General features: G+C 40.5%; 1 protein-coding gene and 1 pseudogene across 5 annotated transcripts; one reads left to right on the top strand and one right to left on the bottom strand.

The window, feature by feature from the left end:
- The first annotated feature begins 2305 nt into the window (after window positions 1-2305).
- LOC124013749 (natural killer cell receptor 2B4-like) lies at window positions 2306-18444 on the top strand. 5 transcript variants are annotated; one of them, XM_046328240.1, is made up of 8 exons: window positions 2306-2428; window positions 3414-3719; window positions 3837-4106; window positions 5123-5230; window positions 5456-5514; window positions 5598-5675; window positions 5773-5885; window positions 18327-18444. In XM_046328240.1, exons 1-7 carry the CDS (start codon window positions 2356-2358, stop codon window positions 5845-5847), a joined length of 969 nt encoding a protein of 322 aa, XP_046184196.1. In that variant the 5' UTR covers window positions 2306-2355; the 3' UTR covers window positions 5848-5885; window positions 18327-18444. The 5 variants fall into 5 exon arrangements, with proteins under 5 accessions (XP_046184196.1, XP_046184195.1, XP_046184197.1 ...); XM_046328239.1 differs by lacking the exon at window positions 18327-18444 and adding an exon at window positions 16987-17855; XM_046328241.1 differs by lacking the exon at window positions 18327-18444 and adding an exon at window positions 10701-11123.
- LOC124013750 lies at window positions 15281-19988 on the bottom strand (annotated as a pseudogene).
- Between the last annotated feature and the right edge of the window lie 91 nt (window positions 19989-20079).

The raw sequence follows: 20079 nt of genomic DNA, 5'->3' as shown, positions 1-20079 counted from the left end.
GAATCTCAATTCAACGGCTCAGACACGAGGCATGTGGCAGGGTCTACAGTCAATCACGGACTACAAGAAGAAAACCAGCCCAGTCACGGACCAGGATGTCTTGCTCCCAGGCAGACTAAATAACTTTTTTGCCCGCTTTGAGGACAATACAGTGCCACTGACACTGCCTGCAACGGAAACATGCGGACTCTCCTTCACTGCAGCCGAGGTGAGTAAGACATTTAAACGCATTAACCCTCGCAAGGCTGCAGGCTCAGCCGGCATCCCCAGCCGCGCCCTCAGAGCATGCGCAGACCAGCTGGCCGGTGTGTTTACGGACATATTCAATCAATCCCTACACCAGTCTGCTGTTCCCACATGCTTCAAGAGGGCCACCATTGTTCCTGTTCCCAAGAAAGCTAAGTTAACTGAGCTAAACGACTACCGCCCCGTAGCACTCACTTCCGTCATCATGAAGTGCTTTGAGAAACTAGTCAAGGACCATATCACCTCCACCCTACCTGACACCCTAGACCCACTCCAATTTGCTTACCGCCCAAATAGGTCCACAGACGATGCAATCTCAACCACATTGCACACTGCCCTAACCCATCTGGACAAGAGGAATACTTATGTGAGAATGCTGTTCATCGACTACGGCTCGGCATTCAACACCATAGTACCCTCCAAGCTCGTCATCAAGCTCGAGACCCTGGGTCTCAACCCCGCCCTGTGCAACTGGGTACTGGACTTCCTGACGGGCCGCCCCCAGGTGGTGAGGGTAGGCAACATCTCCACCCCGCTGATCCTCAACACTGGGGCCCCACAAGGGTGCGTTCTGAGCCCTCTCCTGTACTCCCTGTTCACCCACGACTGCGTGGCCACGCACGCCTCCAACTCAATCATCAAGTTTGCGGACGACACAACAGTGGTAGGCTTGATTACCAACAACGACGAGACTGCCTACAGGGAGGAGGTGAGGGTGCTCGGAGTGTGGTGTCAGGAAAATAACCTCACACTCAACATCAACAAAACTAAGGAGATGATTGTGGACTTCAGGAAACAGCAGAGGGAACACCCCCCTATCCACATCGATGGAACAGTAGTGGAGAGGGTAGCAAGTTGTAAGTTCCTCGGCATACACATCACAGACAAACTGAATTGGTCCACTCACACAGACCGCATCGTGAAGAAGGCGCAGCAGCGCCTCTTCAACCTCAGGAGGCTGAAGAAATTTGGCTTGTCACCAAAAGCACTCACAAACTTCTACAGATGCACAATCGAGAGCATCCTGGCGGGCTGTATCACCGCCTGGTACGGCAACTGCTCCGCCCACAACTGTAAGGCTCTCCAGAGGGTAGTGAGGTCTGAACAACGCATCACCGGGGGCAAACTACCTGCCCTCCAGGACACCTACACCACCCGATGTTACAGGAAGGCCATAAAGATCATCAAGGACATCAACCACCCGAACCACTGCCTGTTCACCCTGCTATCATCCAGAAGGCGAGGTCAGTACAGGTGCATCAAAGCTGGGACTGAGAGACTGAAAAACAGCTTCTATCTCAAGGCCATCAGACTGTTAAACAGCCACCACTAACATTGAGTGGCTGCTGCCAACACACTGACACTGACACTGACTCAACTCCAGCCACTTTAATAATGGGAATTGATGGGAAATGATGTAAAATATATCACTAGCCACTTTAAACAATGCTACCTTATATAATGTTACATAGCCTACATTATTAATCTCATATGCATGTGTATATACTGTACTCTATATCATCTACTCCATCCTTATGTAATACATGTATCACTGGCCACTTTAACTATGCCACTTTGTTTACATACTCATCTCATATGTATATACTGTACTCGATACCATCTACTGTATCTTGCCTATGCTGCTCTGTACCATCACTCAATCATATATCTTTATGTACATATTCTTTATCCCCTTACACTGTGTATAAGACAGTAGTTTTGGAATTGTTAGTTAGATTACTTGTTGGTTATTACTGCATTGTCGGAACGAGAAGCACAAGCATTTCACTACACTCGCATTAACATCTGCTAACCATGTGTATGTGACAAATAAAATGTGATTTGATTTGACCATTAACCACACAACCAACAGCAGCTTGGAAACACATGCTCCAAAACCACCATCAGACTAATTGATTAACACTGTCAAACCCCAAATAGTGCCAAAGCCCACGCCTCATACGGGATTTTTTTTTTTTTAAACAGCAGCCCTCGTCAAAAGGAGAGCTCTACTCTTCTCTGTGTGTTTTGGTTAGTCAACCGCTAGCTGCCAGTGACAGTGATAGATCAGTACATACAGCCAGAGGAAGCAGTCAAAGCCTTAAAGAGATGTTTGGTTGTCCCTTCTCCTCCTTCTCAAAACAGGGAATACTACTTATCCTACTCTCTAACCTCCACTATGGTAAGTTTTGTAAATAAATAAATAACTTCCTCTTGTTCATGCTTTGTATCTATTGCATGTGCTTTCTTGTATTATAAAGTTAGTAAAACCGTTTAGCCTTCTCTAACTTCCTAGTTGGTCTTTGCAACGCTGTGTGTTGACTGTAGATTGCCTAGTACTCAGTGATTGGTTGGGTATTTAGGATCTTTTGCTTTATTACTGTGTGATAACACCTACATAATACCTATATATAGCAACATATCATGATGAAGTGATTCAGCAGTTTAGAATGAGTGCCGATGGTGTGGTTGGGTCGGCAGCTGTTGCAGTGCTTCTAGAACGCAACAAATCTTACGATGTGAAACGCAAGGCAACACGGGACTGTATCAAATGATTGTTTTTATTACATAATAACATACACTGCAGGACTAGGATAACTGCAGTTATGCCCTAAATATCCCCCCTCATTGAGTTGTAACTTTATTTTGTCTTAATTCATGACAGACAATTTTTTGTGTAAGGGTTTATAATTTGTTACTTGCAGTACATGACACATTTCAGGTGAATAATTAAACATTAAACACAGTGTGGTTTGTACTTGTGAGCTGAGGAGGGGTTATCAGATCCACCCCACTTCTCTTTTCCTGTCATCTCATCCTGTTCTACTGAATGTGGGGGAGGGGGTGGACTTTAATGAAGTTAAAAAGGACCCACACAGATGTGAAAATATACAAAGTTCCACATACAGCATAAATGAAACCTGGAAATGCGCTGTATATAAATCCAATCCATTATAATCTATTATTGATTATGTAGGACTTTGCAGTGTGTTATTGTGTAATTATTCATGTAAGACATACTGTAACAAGTATTACAGTGTAACAATGAGTAATTACAACACTTGCTATACAGTACGTACATGAATAATTACACAGTAAGTGAACTGCAATGTAAAGAGTAACCATTGATTGGTGTCAGAATGCTAATGTACATGTTTGTGTTTCAGGTGTGGGTGTTTCTTCATACCTGTCATTCCACAAGACAGTAGGGAACTCTGTGGAGATCCCTGCAGGCTTAGAGGGGCATAATATCACCATAATGCAGTGGAAGTACAGAGGAAAGGATATTGCAGAATTCAACTCAGAAGTTGTGTATTCACGAGGATCCCAGTTCGAGGGGAGACTAGAGATGAATGTCATTAACTTCAGTTTAACAATTAGGAAACTGACTCTGCAAGACTCAGGGAAATTTCTAGTTACTGCTGAAACAGACGAGCAGATTCCCACTAAGGCTGTCACTCTTCAGGTTCACGGTAGGCAGCTGTCAGCTTTTTTACATGGTTTGTTTCCTTTTCTATGACTATAGTGTTAATGACATCTTCCATCCATTGTCTTACACTGGTATCATCTCGTTGACGGCTCTTTCTCAGAACCTATATCGAAGATGGTGATCCAGACAGACATCAAGCTATTAGCCAACCACTCCTGTACGGTACGGCTGGTGTGCAACGTGTCCTGCTACCCCAACATTACCTACACGTGGGAGAGAGACAATGAGATCTACGGTGACACCCAGCAGATTCACTTCTCTCTATCACCAGCAGAGGGAGACATCAATGTAAAGTGCAACGCCTCCAACCTCGTCAGTTGGAAAACTGCCTCTACGACAATAAAGTGTAGTAATGACACAACCACCCCAGGTACATAGATATCATAATAATCCCTTCTATACACTTTTCCTTGTGCTTATAGGCTTATGTTCTCAAGTAGAATATGTAATTCTTTTGATTACATTTACATCATGTAGCAGACACTTTTATCCGGCTCAGGGGTTCAAATGGTGTGTGAAAAACGCTGTCTCAGATACCACTCCAGAATCCCCCATAAGTGTTCAATTGGGATGAGACCTGGTGATTGAGACACACACACACCCTTTAAACCCCCTATAAATCCATTGAGACCCCTCTTTCAAAGTCATTGACATCTCTTCTTCTAGTCATGGTAGCCAAAATAATGGACCACTGGGCTTTTTTTTTAAACCCTTTTTTCTCCCCAATTTCGTGGTATCCAATTGGTAGTTTCAGTCTTGTCCCATCGCTGCAACTCCCGTACAGACTCAGGAGAGGCAAAGGTTGAGAGCAGTGCGCCCTCCGAAACACAACCCAGGCAAGCTGCACTGCTTCTTGACACAATGCCCGCTTAACACGGAAGCCAGCCACACTAATGTGTCGGAGGAAACACCGTACAACTGGCGACGGTGTCAGTGTGCATTGCGCCCGGCCCACCACAGGAGTCGCTAGAATGCAATGGGACAAGAACATCCCTGCCGGCCAAACCCTCCCCTAACCAGGACGATGCTGGGCCAATTGTGCGCCGTCCAATGGGTCTCCCGGTCGTGGCCGGCTTCGACAAAGCCTGGACCCGAATCAGGATCTCTGGTGGCACAGCTAGCACGGCATTGCCTTAGACCACTGTGCCACTCGGGAGGACCGCAACTGGGCATTTTTATTCAGGACCCCAAGCATGACGGGATGTTAATTGCTTAATTAACTCAGGAACCACACCTGTGTGGAAGCACCTGGTTTCATTTTACTTTGTATCTGTCATTTACTCAAGGGTTTCCTTTATTTTGGCAGTTACCTGTATAAGACATAGAGCCCTGTAGTCGTTATCATACTGTATAGTCTAATCATGTGTGGTGTACAATATGTGACAGGACAGGCATGGTATTCCATCTACATCGGAGTATCAGTAGGAGGCGCTGTGGTGCTGATCCTCACTGTAGCTGTGGCAGTGTGCTACTGCAGGAAACACCGTAACAAAGGTATGTACAGCTTAGGGCCCTCAGCTGTACTTAAAGTGACATTTCAGGTGGTTCTAGAAGAGTTCTTCAGCTGATATGATTTTGTTTTCAATTTGGGGATTTACTAAAAATTGGTAAAAGAGTGAAACCCGTTATGAGTGTTGTTTATTTATTCCTGGGTATGTTTGTTGATATCCTGTTTGAAATGTTTCTGATTGGTTGATATTTTGTTCTTATTAAACACAGCAGATCTAACTGACAACACAATATATGCTGATGTTATGGACAACACAATAATTAGAGATGTAAGTATACAATGCCTTATTATGTATCTGAATGTGTTAAAGCTGTATGTACTGTATTGTAATTGGCTGTATTTTGATTCCAGACAAGATCAAACAGTCATCTAAACCCAATATCCATCTATGAAACTGTCAATGATCTGGATATCCCAAGATTGAACAAGGTAAGATTGAATGGAAGACTATGAAGTCTACTTTGAGAATAGTCACTACCTTTCTTGATGCTGAAACAGTTTCTTCTTGATTATCTGTCACATGTAGCCGAAGACTCTGTATGACAGGATCACGTTTGGACGCCGGGAAGCCCACCCTTCTCCTTTCCAGGAAGTATTGTGAACTGAACAGGCTGTGGTCACAGGCTGCGCCTTCCATAGGTATAGAACCCTCTGCATCTTACACGTGTACATTCTGAAGATAGGCCTAGATGTTACTGTTACATTTCACGTCTTACACTATTTGTTTACTTTTTCATGATTGTATCTTCCCCCTTTGTTGATCTCATATATACATTGTATATATTTACAAGTATGTGGACACCTATTCAAATTTGTGGCTGAAATAGCTGAATCCAATCTCCACAGACAACATTGACAGTAGAATGGCAGCACTGAAGAGCTCAGTGACTTTAATCATGGCACCGTCATGTTTTGTGGCTGTTTTTCATGGTTCACGCTAGGCCCCTAAGTTTCAGTGAAGGGAAATCTTAACACTACAGAATACAATGACATGCTAAACGATTCTATACTTCCAACTTTGTGGCAACAGTCTGGGGAAAGCCCTTTTCTGTTTCAGCATGACCATGCCGTTGTGCACAAAGGGAGGTGCATACAGAAATGGCTTGTTGAGATCAGTGTGGAAGAACTTGCCTGGCCTGCACAGAGCCCTGACCTCAACCCCAGTGAACACCGTTGGGATGAATTGGAACGCTGACTGCGAGCCAGGCCTAATTGCCCAACATCAGTGCCCAACCTCATTAATGCTCGTGGCTGAATGGAAGCAAGTCCGCAGCAGGTGTCCACATACCTTTGGCCATGTCATATGTATACAGTACCAGTCATAGTTTGGACACATCTACTCAATCCAGGGTTTTTCTCTATTTTTACTATTTTCTACATTGTAGAATACTAGTGAAGACATCAAAACTATGAAATGACATATATGGAATCAAGTATTAACCAAAAAGGTGTTAAACAAATGAAAAAAAATATTTTAGACTTTAGATTGTTCAAAGTAGCCACCCTTTGCCTTGATGACAGGTTTGCGCACTCTTGGCATTCTCTCAATCAGCTTAATGAAGAATGCTTTTCCAACAGTTCCCACATATGCTAAGCGCTTGTTGGCTGCTTTTCCTTCACTCTGTGGTCCAACTCATCCCAAACCATCTCAATTGGGTTTTGAGGTAGGGTGATTGTGGAGGCCAGGTCATCTGATGCAGCACTCCATCACTCTCCTTCTTGGTCAAATAGCCGGTACTCAGCCTGGATGTGTGTTTTGGGTAATTGTCCTGTTGAAAACCAAATCATAGTCCCACTAAGCGCAAACCAGATGGGATGGCGTATCGCTCCAGAATGCTGTAGTAGCCATGCTGGTTGAGTGTGCCTTCAATTCTAAATAAATCACTGACTGTGTCACCAGCAACACACCCCCACAACTCCTCCATGTTTCACGGTGGGAACCACACATACAGAGATCATCCGTTCATCTTTTCTGCGTCTCACAAAGACACAGCGTTTGGAACCAAAAATCGCAAATTTGGACTCATCAGACCAAAGGACAGATTTCCACCGGTCTAATGTCCATTGCTCGTGTTTCTTGGCCCAAGCAAGTCTCTTCTTATTGGTATCCTTTTGGTAGGGGTTTCTTTGCAGCAATTTGACCATGAAGGCCTGGTTCACGTAGTCTCCTCTGAACAGTTGATGTTGGGATGTGTCTGTTACTTGAACTCTGTGAAGCATTTATTTGGGCTGCAATCTGAGGTGCTGTTACCTCTAATGAACTTATCCTCTGCTACAGAGGTAACTCTGGGTCTTCCTTTCCTGTGGCAGTCCTCATGAGAGCCATTTTCATCATAGCGCTTGATCGCTTTTGTGACTGCACTTGAAGAAACTTTCAAAGTAGTTGACTTTTTCCAGATTGGCTGACCTTCATGTCTTAAAGTAATGATGGACTGTCGTTTCTCTTTACTTATTTGAGCTGTTCTTGCCATAATATAGACTTGGTCTTTTAACAAATAGGGCTATCTTCTGTATACCACCCCTACCTTGTCACAACACAACTGATTGGCTCAAAATAACACCTTTTTGGTTAATACTTGATTCCATATGTTATTTCATAGTTTTGATGTCTTCACTATTATTCTACAATGTAAAAAATAGTAAAAATAAAGAAAAACCATTGAATAAGTCGGTGTGTCCAAACTTTTGACTGGTTCTGTATCCAGTTGAAGTCGGAAGTTTACATACACTTATGTTGGAGTCATAAAACTTGTTTTTCAAGTTCTGTGTGTGTGCATTAGAACCTTTTCTTTTCTAGAGATTCAGGCTAACAACTTTTTTTATTAAAGGTTCAGTGCATCCATTTTTATCTCAATATAACATCATTTCTGGGTAACAATTAAGTACCTTACTGTGATTGTTTTCAATTCAAATAGTCAAAAAGAATCTAAAGACCTTAGCAAATATTTTCTCAAGCAAGAATTTTGGTAGCACTGTCTGGTAGTGGTCTGGAAAACTGAAAATGTGCTGTTTTGGCAAAGAGATTTGGAACTCTTTTTCTTATTGATCTATTAACTAATTTATCACATGGTGATGTCACCACCAAAAAGAGGCTGTTATTTCAGGCAGTGTTTTCAAACAGCTTTTACACTAAAAGGGCATTATCATAATGTTCACAATTTCACAGTATTATTCCAACCTCATAGTGTGGAAATGTATATAAAACACAAGATAATCACGCTTTTGACTGCACTGGGCCTTTAAGTTATAGCCTATTGTATTCTATTGTTGAATTAACTGTTTATAGTTGTGCAATAACGACTAATAATAGCAGTAAAATATATATATATATTCTGAAAGCGGTGATTCTACAATAGTGGACATTTATTTCTTTGTGTTTTTGTGTATTGTAGTTTAAGTTTGTATTGTAGAGTAAATAGCTGTACATTTCCTTATAATAACAATTGTTTTATTTTTTTTATTTTTTCACCTTTATTTAACCAGGTAGGCAAGTTGAGAACACGTTCTCATTTACAATTGTGACCTGGCCAAGATAAAGCAAAGCAGTTCGACAGATACAACGACACAGAGTTACACATGGAGTAAAACAAACATACAGTCAATAATACAGTATAAACAAGTCTATATACAATGTGAGTAAATGAGGTGAAAAGGGAGGTAAAGGCAAAAAAGGCCATGGTGGCAAAGTAAATACAATATCGCAAGTAAAACACTGTATGTGTTAATACCTCATCTTCAGTCACATTCACATAAATTCAACATGCTATCTGCTCACAAAATGTGGATCTTTGCAATCAGACAAATATATCATATTACAATAATTCTGTCTATAAATATGGAGAAAAAAGGAGAGACCAGGTGTTGAATTAACTTAGAAATGTAGTAGCACTTGATAAGCACATTATGAATGACTCTGACAGACATATATATGCCATTTAGCAGACGCTTTTATCCAAAGCGACTTACAGTCATGTGTGCATACATTCTACGTATGGGTGGTCCCGGGGATCGAACCCACTACCCTGGCGTTACAAGCGCCATGCTCTACCAACTGAGCTACAGAAGGACCGGTACTGTTATAGATGTATGTACTATTTGATTTAGCAGCTATAAACGCATATGGAAACATCTAGAGACATTGTGAAATTATATAAATAAAAATGTAAACCCTTTAATTAACTTCTGAGAACATATGTAGAAAAACCTCAGAACACAAAACGAATATTCCAAAAACAATTCCAGCATTGCAGTTCTCTTTCACCACCACGGCAAGCTTGGGCTGTTCCACTAATCACAAGGGGAGACATAAAGAGAGTAAGAACAGAAATACAATAAACGTTGCTCACAAACCCAACAGCAAGTTGGACCAGTGTAAGAAGTCCCTGCCAATAGATTCCTGAATTCACAACTGTTTTCCTGGGTAAATAGTAGACAGAACACACGTCGAGTAACTTTTGGCCCAGTGTTTTGGTCATTTAGTTGGGTTATTGAGCTATGAACAGATGGGTGGTATGTCTGTATTTTAAATACATACTTGAATTACTTCTGATTATTTTGTGTTGTAGTGGGCGGAACCAAACTGTATTTTGTAACAAGATACTTTCAGAAGCTGTAATTTGTATTTTCAAAATATTTTTCTTTTCCATTACTTCATAGCGGTTCACAATTTTGTGGCCCCCTTTAACCTTAAATATGTATCAAAAGTCTGACAGCATTATTGTGTGATATAAGCATCTGCTAAATTAGCTAAATATAAATGTATATGTAAAAATGAACAGTTGCAAAGCATGCTGAGTATTATTCTAATGAGCTCTGCCATAAAAACCAAGGCCAATAACAATTCCCAGTCTGCTTTGCAGTTCTTCATTTTCCCATATACACACATTTACATTTTGGTTATCCAGAGTGACAGTGCATTCAACTAAAGGAGATAAACAACAACATACAGTCTCACTGTCATAGCAAGTAAGACGTTACTGAGAATTGTTGATTGAGAGCATTCCCAGTAAACCGGGAACATTCCCATAACATTAGCTAACATCTCCATTCAGCTGGTTAGGGTTTGAATTAAAATTACAAACATTCAAAGACTGTTTCAGATCCCCAAATATATATTTTTTTCTAGGGGGCCCTCATTGATTTTGTTAGTCGTTCTCATTCAGGTGTCATATTAACATGGCCTAAGTCATTACAGAGTTTGAAAATGACAAGATTATCCAGAAGTCATGCAAACCCTTCTGCAGGCATATGAAGCCTAGATGAAAATGCACACAGACTATCTTGTTACAAAATACATTTGAGTTTAGATCTGCCCACTTAAATGCAAAATACTCAAGTCATACAAATATGTATTTCTAATACATTCTCAATCAGATATCATATTAACATGGCATAAGTCAAAACAAAGTTTGAGAATTACGATATTATCCAGAAGTCATGCAAACCCTTCTGCAGGCATACTGTATGAAGCTTCCATCTCCGTCGGCGCCATCTTCTAACCACACAACCAGCAGCAGCTAGGAAACACAGGCTCCAAAACCACCACCATCAGACTGATCAACACAGTGACAGACTCCAAACACAGCCACGCCTCATCATCTAACTCTCAATCTGAGTGAAGGGTTATTTTCAGAGAGAAACTATGAAATGTGACTTCCTTTTCAACTAACATACAGGAATAATTTTATAGAACAGCAGCCCTCATCAAAAGGAAGTCTCTGCTCTGTCTCTTCTCTACTCTTTCTTCTTGGTGTGTTTTGGTTAGTCAACTGTTAGATACCAATGCCATTGATAAGAACATAGGTGTCATGCCCATAGGGGTACAGGGGCATGTACCCCCTCAGATTTGTCCTGTAAAAAAATTAATTAAAAACAACTTTCTTGAATTAAAACCAAAAAATGTGATGTTGTTTCTCTGAAATACTATTAGCCACCTAAGCAATTTTATGAAGTTGGCTGGCCCAGATAGGTTCCTAATTTTCCAACCTCATAACTAGCTACCAAGAAGCCATTCCAGGCTGTCAGTCAAGTTAACCTGTCTAACTATCTTAGCTGGCAAGTTTGGTAGACTTTAGAAAAGCAAGCAATAACTACATGTACTGAATAAGCATCACATTCCTTTCAATCTTTTACCCAGATTTTATCAGAGCTGCAGTGAAGCATATTAGGTTGTTTGTATTTGCATCACCAGAGGGGTTGATACAGACAGTTCAAACGGTATGCTTAGATATGGAGAAAAATGAAGTATAATATTTACAGGTAAAAGCTTTTTCGGGTGGTTGTTTCGAGCATATCCCCCCCTCCGGACAATCTAGCCATCCTCGTGTACTTTGTTCCCCCTAAGATTTTTGGGTTGCATGACACCCCTGGATAAGAAGGACATACAGCCAGAGGGAACAGTCATGCAACGCCTTAAAGAAATGTCTGGTGGTCCCTTCTCCTGCTTCTCTAAACAGGGAATACTACTTCTCCTACTCTCTAACCTCCACTATGGTATGTTTTGAAATGATATTTTACTTTATCCTGTTCATGCTTTGTATCTATTGCATGTGCTTACTGGCATGATAAAGTTAGGAAAAACGGTGACGGTGGGTTTGTGCACATAGGCGACGTTGTTGCCAGTGATGTCTGGTGAGGACCTGCCTTACAACAGGCCTACAAGCCCTCAGTCCAGCCTCTCTCAGCCTATTGCGGACAGTCTGAGCACTGATGTTGGGATTGTGCATTCCTGGTGTAACTCGAGCAGTTGTTGCCATCCTGTACCTGTCCCGGAGGTGTGATGTTCGGATGTACAGATCCTGTTCAGGTGTTGTTACAAGTAGTCTGCCACTGCGAGGATGATCAGCTGTCCGTCCTCTCTCCCTGTAGCACTGTCTTAGGCGTCTCACAGTACGAACATCGCAATTTATTGCCCTGGCCACAACTGCAGTCCTCATGCCTCCTTGCAGCATCCCTAAGGCACGTTCACGCAGATGAGCAAGGACCCTGGGCATCTTTCTTTTGGTGTTTTTCAGAGTCAGTAGAAAGGCATCTTTAGTGGCCTAGGCCTCTGACTGACATGTAAAGGAGTAAAATCGGACCCACATGCTTAGATACGTAAAAAGTGCAAATATGTAAAGTGCCACGTACAGTATAAATCAAACCCGGAAATGTGCTATATAAATCCAATCAATTATTATCTATCATTGATTAGGTAGGACTTTGCATTGCAGTGTATAATTGTGAAATGATTTATGTAAACACACTGTAACAAGTATTACAGAGTAACAATGAGTAATTACAACACTTGCTACACTGTACTTACATGAATAATAACACAGTAGTAAGTGCACTGTAATATAAAGTGTCAACATTGATTGATGTCAGAATGCCAATGTACATGTTTATGTTTCCGTTGTGGTTGTTTCTTCATACCGGTCGTTCCACAAGACAGTAGGGGACTCTGTGGAGATCCCTGCAGGCTTAGAGGGGCAAAATGTCACCATAAAGCAGTGGAAGTATAGAGGAAAGGGTATTTCAACTCAGAAGTTGTATATTCACCTGTATCCCAGTTTGAGGGGAGACAAGAGATGAATGCCAATGAATGCTTCAGTTTAAAAATGAGGAAACTGACTTTGCAAGACTATAACTAGAAAATACCGTTTCTAAAATACCACTACTGTAGTCTAGTTTGGAAATGGGCCACCTTTCATGATGCTGAAATGGTTTATTTTTGGTTGTCTGTCACATTTAGCTGCAGACTGTGTATGATAAGATCACATTTGGACACTCTTCTCCCTACCAGGAAGTACTGTAAGTTGAACAGGATGTTCTCTAGGCTGAACAGGATGTGGTCATAGGCTGGGCTTCCATAGATATACTGTAGAACCATCTGCAAGTTTTTGGTTTTCCCTTCCAATTAAGACCTAAACAACCAGATGAGGGGAGTTCCTTAATGTACATTTTGTATATTGGCGTAGAAGAGAAGTCTAGCGGTTAAAAGTGTTGGGCCAGTAACCTAGTGGTTGTTGGTTTGAATCACCAAATGACTAAGAGAATGATTTGTCGATGTGCCCTTCAGCAAGGCACTTAACCCTAATTGCTCCAGGGTCACTGTCAATAATGGCTGATCCTTGGCCAGGGGAATGGGATATGCAACAAAAAAAACACATTTGTATAATACACACTTTTAAATGATTGAAATAGGACAAATCTAAGCACCCACCTAATGATTATTAAGATGTTACTGTTGAATTTCATCATGACCTGCACATTGCAGAATTTTTTTTGTTGCCTACTTTTTCATTATTCAATATTTTCCTTTTGTTGATCGTAGAGTAGATAAATAGATATAACCTTTTATTTTGAAGAGATTTAGGCTGACATAACTTGTTTGATGAAGTTGTATTGTTTGATGAAGTACATGATAGGCATAGAAGACATTTAGTATCTTAGATAAAGTGATAAGTCTGCATCACAAATGACTGGGTGACATAAGCAGCATAAGGTATGAAAGAGGCACTACAGAAAGTACTTTTACTGGATTAACTATGGGAACCCTACACAAAATGTTCTTATTCAAGAACAACTAGCGTAGTAATCAAATGTGCTTCAATATCATTATATTGTTACCAATTATGGCAATATTCTCTGGTCTGATTAAACCAAGATTGAACTCTTTGGCTTGAATGCCAAGTGTCACATCTGGAGGAAACCTTGCACCTCCCTATGGTGAAGCATGGTGGTAGCAGCATCATGCTGTGGGGATGTATTTCAGCAGCAGGACTGGGAGACTAGTCGGGATCAAGGGAAAGATGAACGGACCAAAGTACCGAGAGATCCTTTATGAAAACCTGCCCCAGAGCGCTCAGGACCTCAGACTGGGGCGAAGGTTCACCTTCCAACAGGACAATGACCCGAAGCACACAGACAAGACAACACAGGAGTGGCTTTGGGACAAGTCTCTGAATGTCCTTGAGTGGCCCAGCCAGAGCCCGGACTTGAACCCGATCAAACATCTCTGGAGAGACATGAAAATAGCTGTACAGCGATGCTCCCCATCCAACCTGACAGAGCTTGAGGATCTATAGAGAAAAATAGGAGAAACTCCCCAAATACAGGTGTGCCAAACTCCCCAAATACAGGTGGGCCAAGCTTGTAGTGTCATACGCAAGAGGATTCAAAGCTGTAATTGTGTTGAGTATTGAGTAAAGGGTCTGAATACTTATACAAATGTGATATTTCAGTTTTTGTTTTGAATACATTTTTTTCTGTTTTCCATCTGTTTTTCTTTGTCATTATGGGGTGTTGTGTTTCGATTGATGAGGATTTTAGAATAAGGCTGTAACGTAACAAAATGTGGAAAAAGTTAAGGGGTCTGAATACTTCCTGAATGCACTGTACATGCGACAACGAGCCAATAGGATCTTGCTAGCTCGTGCTTTTACTCACCTTCTTGCTTTTTCTGCCCACTATGCTTAATTTGCTCCCACTGTAAATGGTACAGATTAACTATATTGGGTTAGTTATAAATATATTTAGTAGAGTCTGGTATAAGCAAGACTATATTGGAATGGCAGCAATCCTAATACCTTTAATTGTTGATTACCAAAAAATATAAATAATAATGAAGCTTTATTTGAACAGTGAGTCATGCTAAGACCAATGTCTATTTTAAAGATGAACCCTGTATACACATCAATATACAAAAAGCTAAACAGTCATAGAAAACAAATACATTCTTCAGTATAAAGGTCCTCAATTAGCCTTTTTAATTGCCCTAGAGGCCCCAATTCATCCAACTTTAGAAAGCCTTGGCGATCTTTCCACAAGTAAAGTTCAAGATAACTAAAATCAGATTTACCTAACTCATAGGAGATCGAAGGGATCTCCAGAGTTAGCCATCCCCAAGACCGGGTTTGGTATCTCACCACCTTTGTGGAGAGGGAACACAGGCCACCTTCCAAATCCTGGGGATAACACCCAAGATAATTGTCAGTTAAAAAACCTATGTCAATTACTCCGCAGAAAGCTGCAGCAAGAAAGGACCAAGCAAATCAGCTGCAGCGGATTTTATTTTGTACATCATTTTTAAGCAAGGCATCATGAAAACAAAGTTTACAAAGTTGCTACGGGGAACATTTTTAACTCAACTCTAAAATAAATATATGTTAAGAAACATCCAAACACAATTCCTAAGAGCAACATTAGAAAAACTATTCCAGGGAAGCGGGTCTCTCCCACCATGTCGGGCTCTGAGGAGACAGGGAGAGAATAGAAATTCAGTCAGGTTAAAAAATATTTGGAAAGTGACAATTTTGTTGTTTCAAAGTAGCCAAAAGATTAGTATTTGGACCCATATTCCTAGCATGCAATGACTACATTAAGTTTACACTGAAAAAGCTTGAACGACTCAAACCGGATATGAAGTCTGTAGAAAAGATAATGGGGCAAAATGTTTTTAAATAACATCTTTGAGAACTATCACCAAAATAAAAAAAATCTGAAATTCCAATGATGTCATGGGGCACCCATTGATTTTGTTATAATGTTTAATTCACTCAGATAGCATTAGAACAAGGCGTAAGCCATGGCAAAATGGGTATAATTGCAGAAAATTAGCTATAAAATGGAAAACTTTTGTATATGGGGCCATGAGAAGAGCCTCTAAAACTGTGCCGTTGACCACACCCACTACTTTTTTTTTGTTTGACAATACAAGTGACTCCAAAATGATACAATACATTATTTACCATTCATTTCTATTGGGCACAAAATAATCTGAAATAGCCAAAACAAACTACAAGTTTGTAGAGTCACAAGCTTGATGAAGTCATTGCGTGCTAGGAATATGAGACCAATTACTAAACTTTCGACTACTTTAATACACACTTTAATTTGTTCAAATACTTTTGGTTCCCTGAAATGGGGGGACTATGTACAAAAAGTGCTGCAGTTTCTAAACAGTGTAGCTCCCTCCGGTGACCACGAGCACAACCGTTCCTTGGTTTGAACTGGCGGCTTTATTCTGTAGTTTTAGTCAGAATTATCACCTTCCGTGAGAACTATAAAGTAAATGAAAAATACAGTTAAGCACACTCTTACAACCTTCTCTTACGAGTGACTTATTAGCTTGGTATAACTCTGAAGTGCTTACATACATAACAGTTTAGCCGGTGCTACAACAGTATCAGATTAAACACATGAATAAAGGAAAAATACCTAATTGGCTGCTTATTACAGAAGGGAGGAAATCAAACTTCACACGTATTATTCCTGGCATGAATTCACACTTTATCCTTAATCATTATAACGTCACCATCCTAACAAACACGCTTCAACCTTTATGAACTACACCCGATGACATGACAATTTAGCTAACACAGTGCGGGATTGCCTTCCCCCCAAAAGTGTGTTGCGACAATAAGGATCCCTGTTACAACAGTATTAGCTACGTAGTTCCGCTTGTCTTATCATTTCCCCCGCACAGCGGACACGTAAACAATTCAAACAAAAGACAACGACATAGACTTACAGGTCAACTGTCAGTTACAAACAGTTCACCTCAAATTAAGGCTGACAGTCTGCACTTTAAACTCAAACTCAGATTACAGAAGCAAAACAACCAAAAATGTGTCATTGTCCAAATACTTTGGGACCTCACTGTAAGACAAACACTGTTCTCAAACACAACAGCAAGCTTGACCAGCGTAAGAACTCCCTGCCCATAGATTAATGAATTCACCACTGTTTTTCTGGTCAGATCATGTGTTCCGGGAAAGAATCATGGCCATAGAAGTGACCGTACCTTGGCATCTCTCCGTCACAACCCTGGAGGCTTTAGAGAGCCCATTGCTGGCAGTACAGGTGAAGGTGGCATTTCTGTTGGAGCTATAAGACGTCCAGACGACAGAGACGTTGGTGTTAGGATTCCCCTTCCAGAAGGCATCCTCAAACGCAGCCTCTGGTTCCCAGGAGAGGTGGGTGTCCTTCACTGAAGAGGAGCACTGAAGAGCCATCACACAATGGCTGTCCTTCAACATGCTGAAGATCTTATGGACGCTGGGCTTGCTGAGACGCTCTGGACATTTGAACAGAAATACAGGAAGCTCTCGTGAATAGAAAACACATTTTCGAGAAACAAAACTGGGAATACAACATGAATACAGTAGAGTTAATCCACCAAATGAGTACGTTTTGCATCCCTTTGATATTTTAATTAGAAATTGTGCTCAAATATTCTGTTTTAAAAGCCTGTTATAAGAATAAGATCTCATAGAAAATACAATACATCTGTGAGAAAGTGCCAAAATTCTTCATTTTGACATGTCCCTCCTGTCCGCACCTTCTGTGATTTCTAGAAAGAGCTCAACTTAATTAACCCCAACCTCAAAAGTGTTCACCATCATTGTAAAGCCCTAGTTATTTTGTTGCTTTTTACAAATTAATTTCTGAAGATTATTATTTATTTCATATGATTAGCGATTCATCTTATCACATGAAACGCCTGTCCCTCATGTTAAGGTCAACCCTGTTACGTGAACTGAACTCTTGTTTTAATATTGTGAAACTATTCATATTTTTTCAAAAGAAACATTGAACATCTAATATTGAAATCATAATGTAAAAGCAGGCGAGCTGGTTCTACTCTTTTTTTTGGCCTTTTTCTGGTGTTTTGTGGTGGAAAACTGAGTGAGTCGAGCATAACACGTATACCCTGTTACCCATAGATAGATAGACAGACTAGAAATGTTTAACAATACATTTTTTTGGGGGGGGGGGTGAAGCTTGCATTCAATTGCCATTTTGGGACCCTTGGGTTCTGGGCTCACTTGTGCCGGCAAATCTGATGGAAATCCTAGAGTGCACCTTTAATACAGGTACGTTGTTGTGATTGAGAGCCTTACCTGTCACAGTGAGCTGGACAGGTACGTTATGCTGCTCTCCCTTATAGTCTTGAAGGAGAACAGAGTAAACCAGGGCATCCCCTATCCTCACATCTCTAAGTCCCCGGACGAGATGTTGAGTCTTAGACGACCCTGAAACTGCCAGAAACGGTCTGTTTTGAGAATGTCTGTTTCTTTCCTGTACGTTGCAATCCAGGTGTTGTTGCTGAATATAGACCACTCTATCTTGCTCAAGATCCAGGATGAGTTGGCTCCTGAAGACAAGGTGACCGAATCTCCCAGGTAACCAGTGGTATCTCCCATCACCACTGAAACATAATGGAATGATTGTCCTGATGGTATCATGTATAGTAATATACACAGAATTAGATATAACATAATTCAAATATGTATCCTTATGGTAATAACAGAGATCATCATCATTATCATCATCAATTGCTTCAATATTCTGAGAGTATGAACATAAATTATTATTCCGTTTAAATAAATAACTGGTTTTGTGATAACTGTCATTTTAATGAGATAGTATATAATTTAGGACAATTTAGAATTAGGCTTTCTGTTTCTGTTTTCAATTTCGGTCATGGGTCAAGACGTAGGCAATACGTATCAATGGAGGTTTGAAATCTTAACCTTAAACAAATTGTATCAAAAGTGGTCAAATTAGCCGAAACTACTTCATACGAGATGTGATATGTATGGATGAAAGGTTTCATATACCTTGATCTTCGGTACAACATTAAAGTTCAAAAAGCTAATCGATAAAGGTGACTTCATAGCAAGTGCCTTTATCAGGGTTTGGGGTCAGTCCCATTTTATTCAGATGATTTAATTCAAGAATGGACAATTTACATACACCTTAGCCAAATATATTTAAACTCAGTTTTTCACAATTTCTGACATTTAATCCTAGTAAAAATTCCATCTCAGGTCAGTTAGGATCACCACTTTATTTTAAGAATGTGAAATGTCAGAATAATATTAGAGAGACTAATTTATTTCAGCTCTGAACGGTAAGACAGCTGCGTGGTCACATGGTGTTTATACTTGCGTACTATTGTTTGTATAGATGAACGTGGTACCATCAGGCGTTTGGAAATTGCTCCCAAGGATGAACCATATTTGTGGAGGTCTCCAATTTTTTTCTGAGGTTTTGGCGGATTTCTTCTGATTTTCCCATGATGTCAAGCAAAGAAGCACCGACTAAAATGATGTCAATTAGCCATTCAGAAGCTTCTAAAGCCATGGCATAGTTTTCTGGAATTTTCCAAGCTGTTTAAAAGGCACAATCAACTTAGTGTAAGTAAACTTCTGACCCACTGAAATTGTGATACAGTGAATTATAAGTGAAATAATCTGTCTGTAAACAATTGTTGGAAAAATGACTTGTGTCATGCACAAAGTAGATGTGCTAACCGACTTGCCAACACTCTAGTTTGATAACAAGACATTTTTGGAGACGTTGAAAAACAAGGTTTTTTCTAACTTCCGACTTCAACTGTGCATTTTCAATGAGGATTTCCTTTAAAGTCTTGTAATGTAATTTCAATTGACTTACTTGATTGAAACAGAATTGACCTCAACCCTGCCCCTCTCATCACTCATTACTTCAAAGTATTAACAATGACAGAGTTTTAGAGAGACCCTCAATGAAATCAAGAAACATTTCAAAGTAAGCAGCCTACCTGGTAAGATTGTAAGAAGAGCGAGAACAACACATGCCATATTGAAATGTGACCTTCAAAATGGATACGGTTCCGCCTTCTAGTGACAGGTTTGATGCAGAGGCTACATCCTCTACTGTTTGTGGTTAGGCTTCCGCTTCGTTAACATACTTGTCAAAAAACAGTTTGTCAAAGTCACAAGTATAAAAGGTTATTCCACACTATTCCTTTGAATTGTACATTCTCTGACAAATCTATTAATTTTCAATTTTCGTTCCAATACTA

Source organism: Oncorhynchus gorbuscha, linkage group LG25, assembly GCF_021184085.1.
Source record: "Oncorhynchus gorbuscha isolate QuinsamMale2020 ecotype Even-year linkage group LG25, OgorEven_v1.0, whole genome shotgun sequence".
Classification (NCBI taxonomy): Eukaryota; Metazoa; Chordata; class Actinopteri; order Salmoniformes; family Salmonidae; genus Oncorhynchus; species Oncorhynchus gorbuscha.
This window is presented reverse-complemented; position numbering and strand designations above follow the sequence as displayed.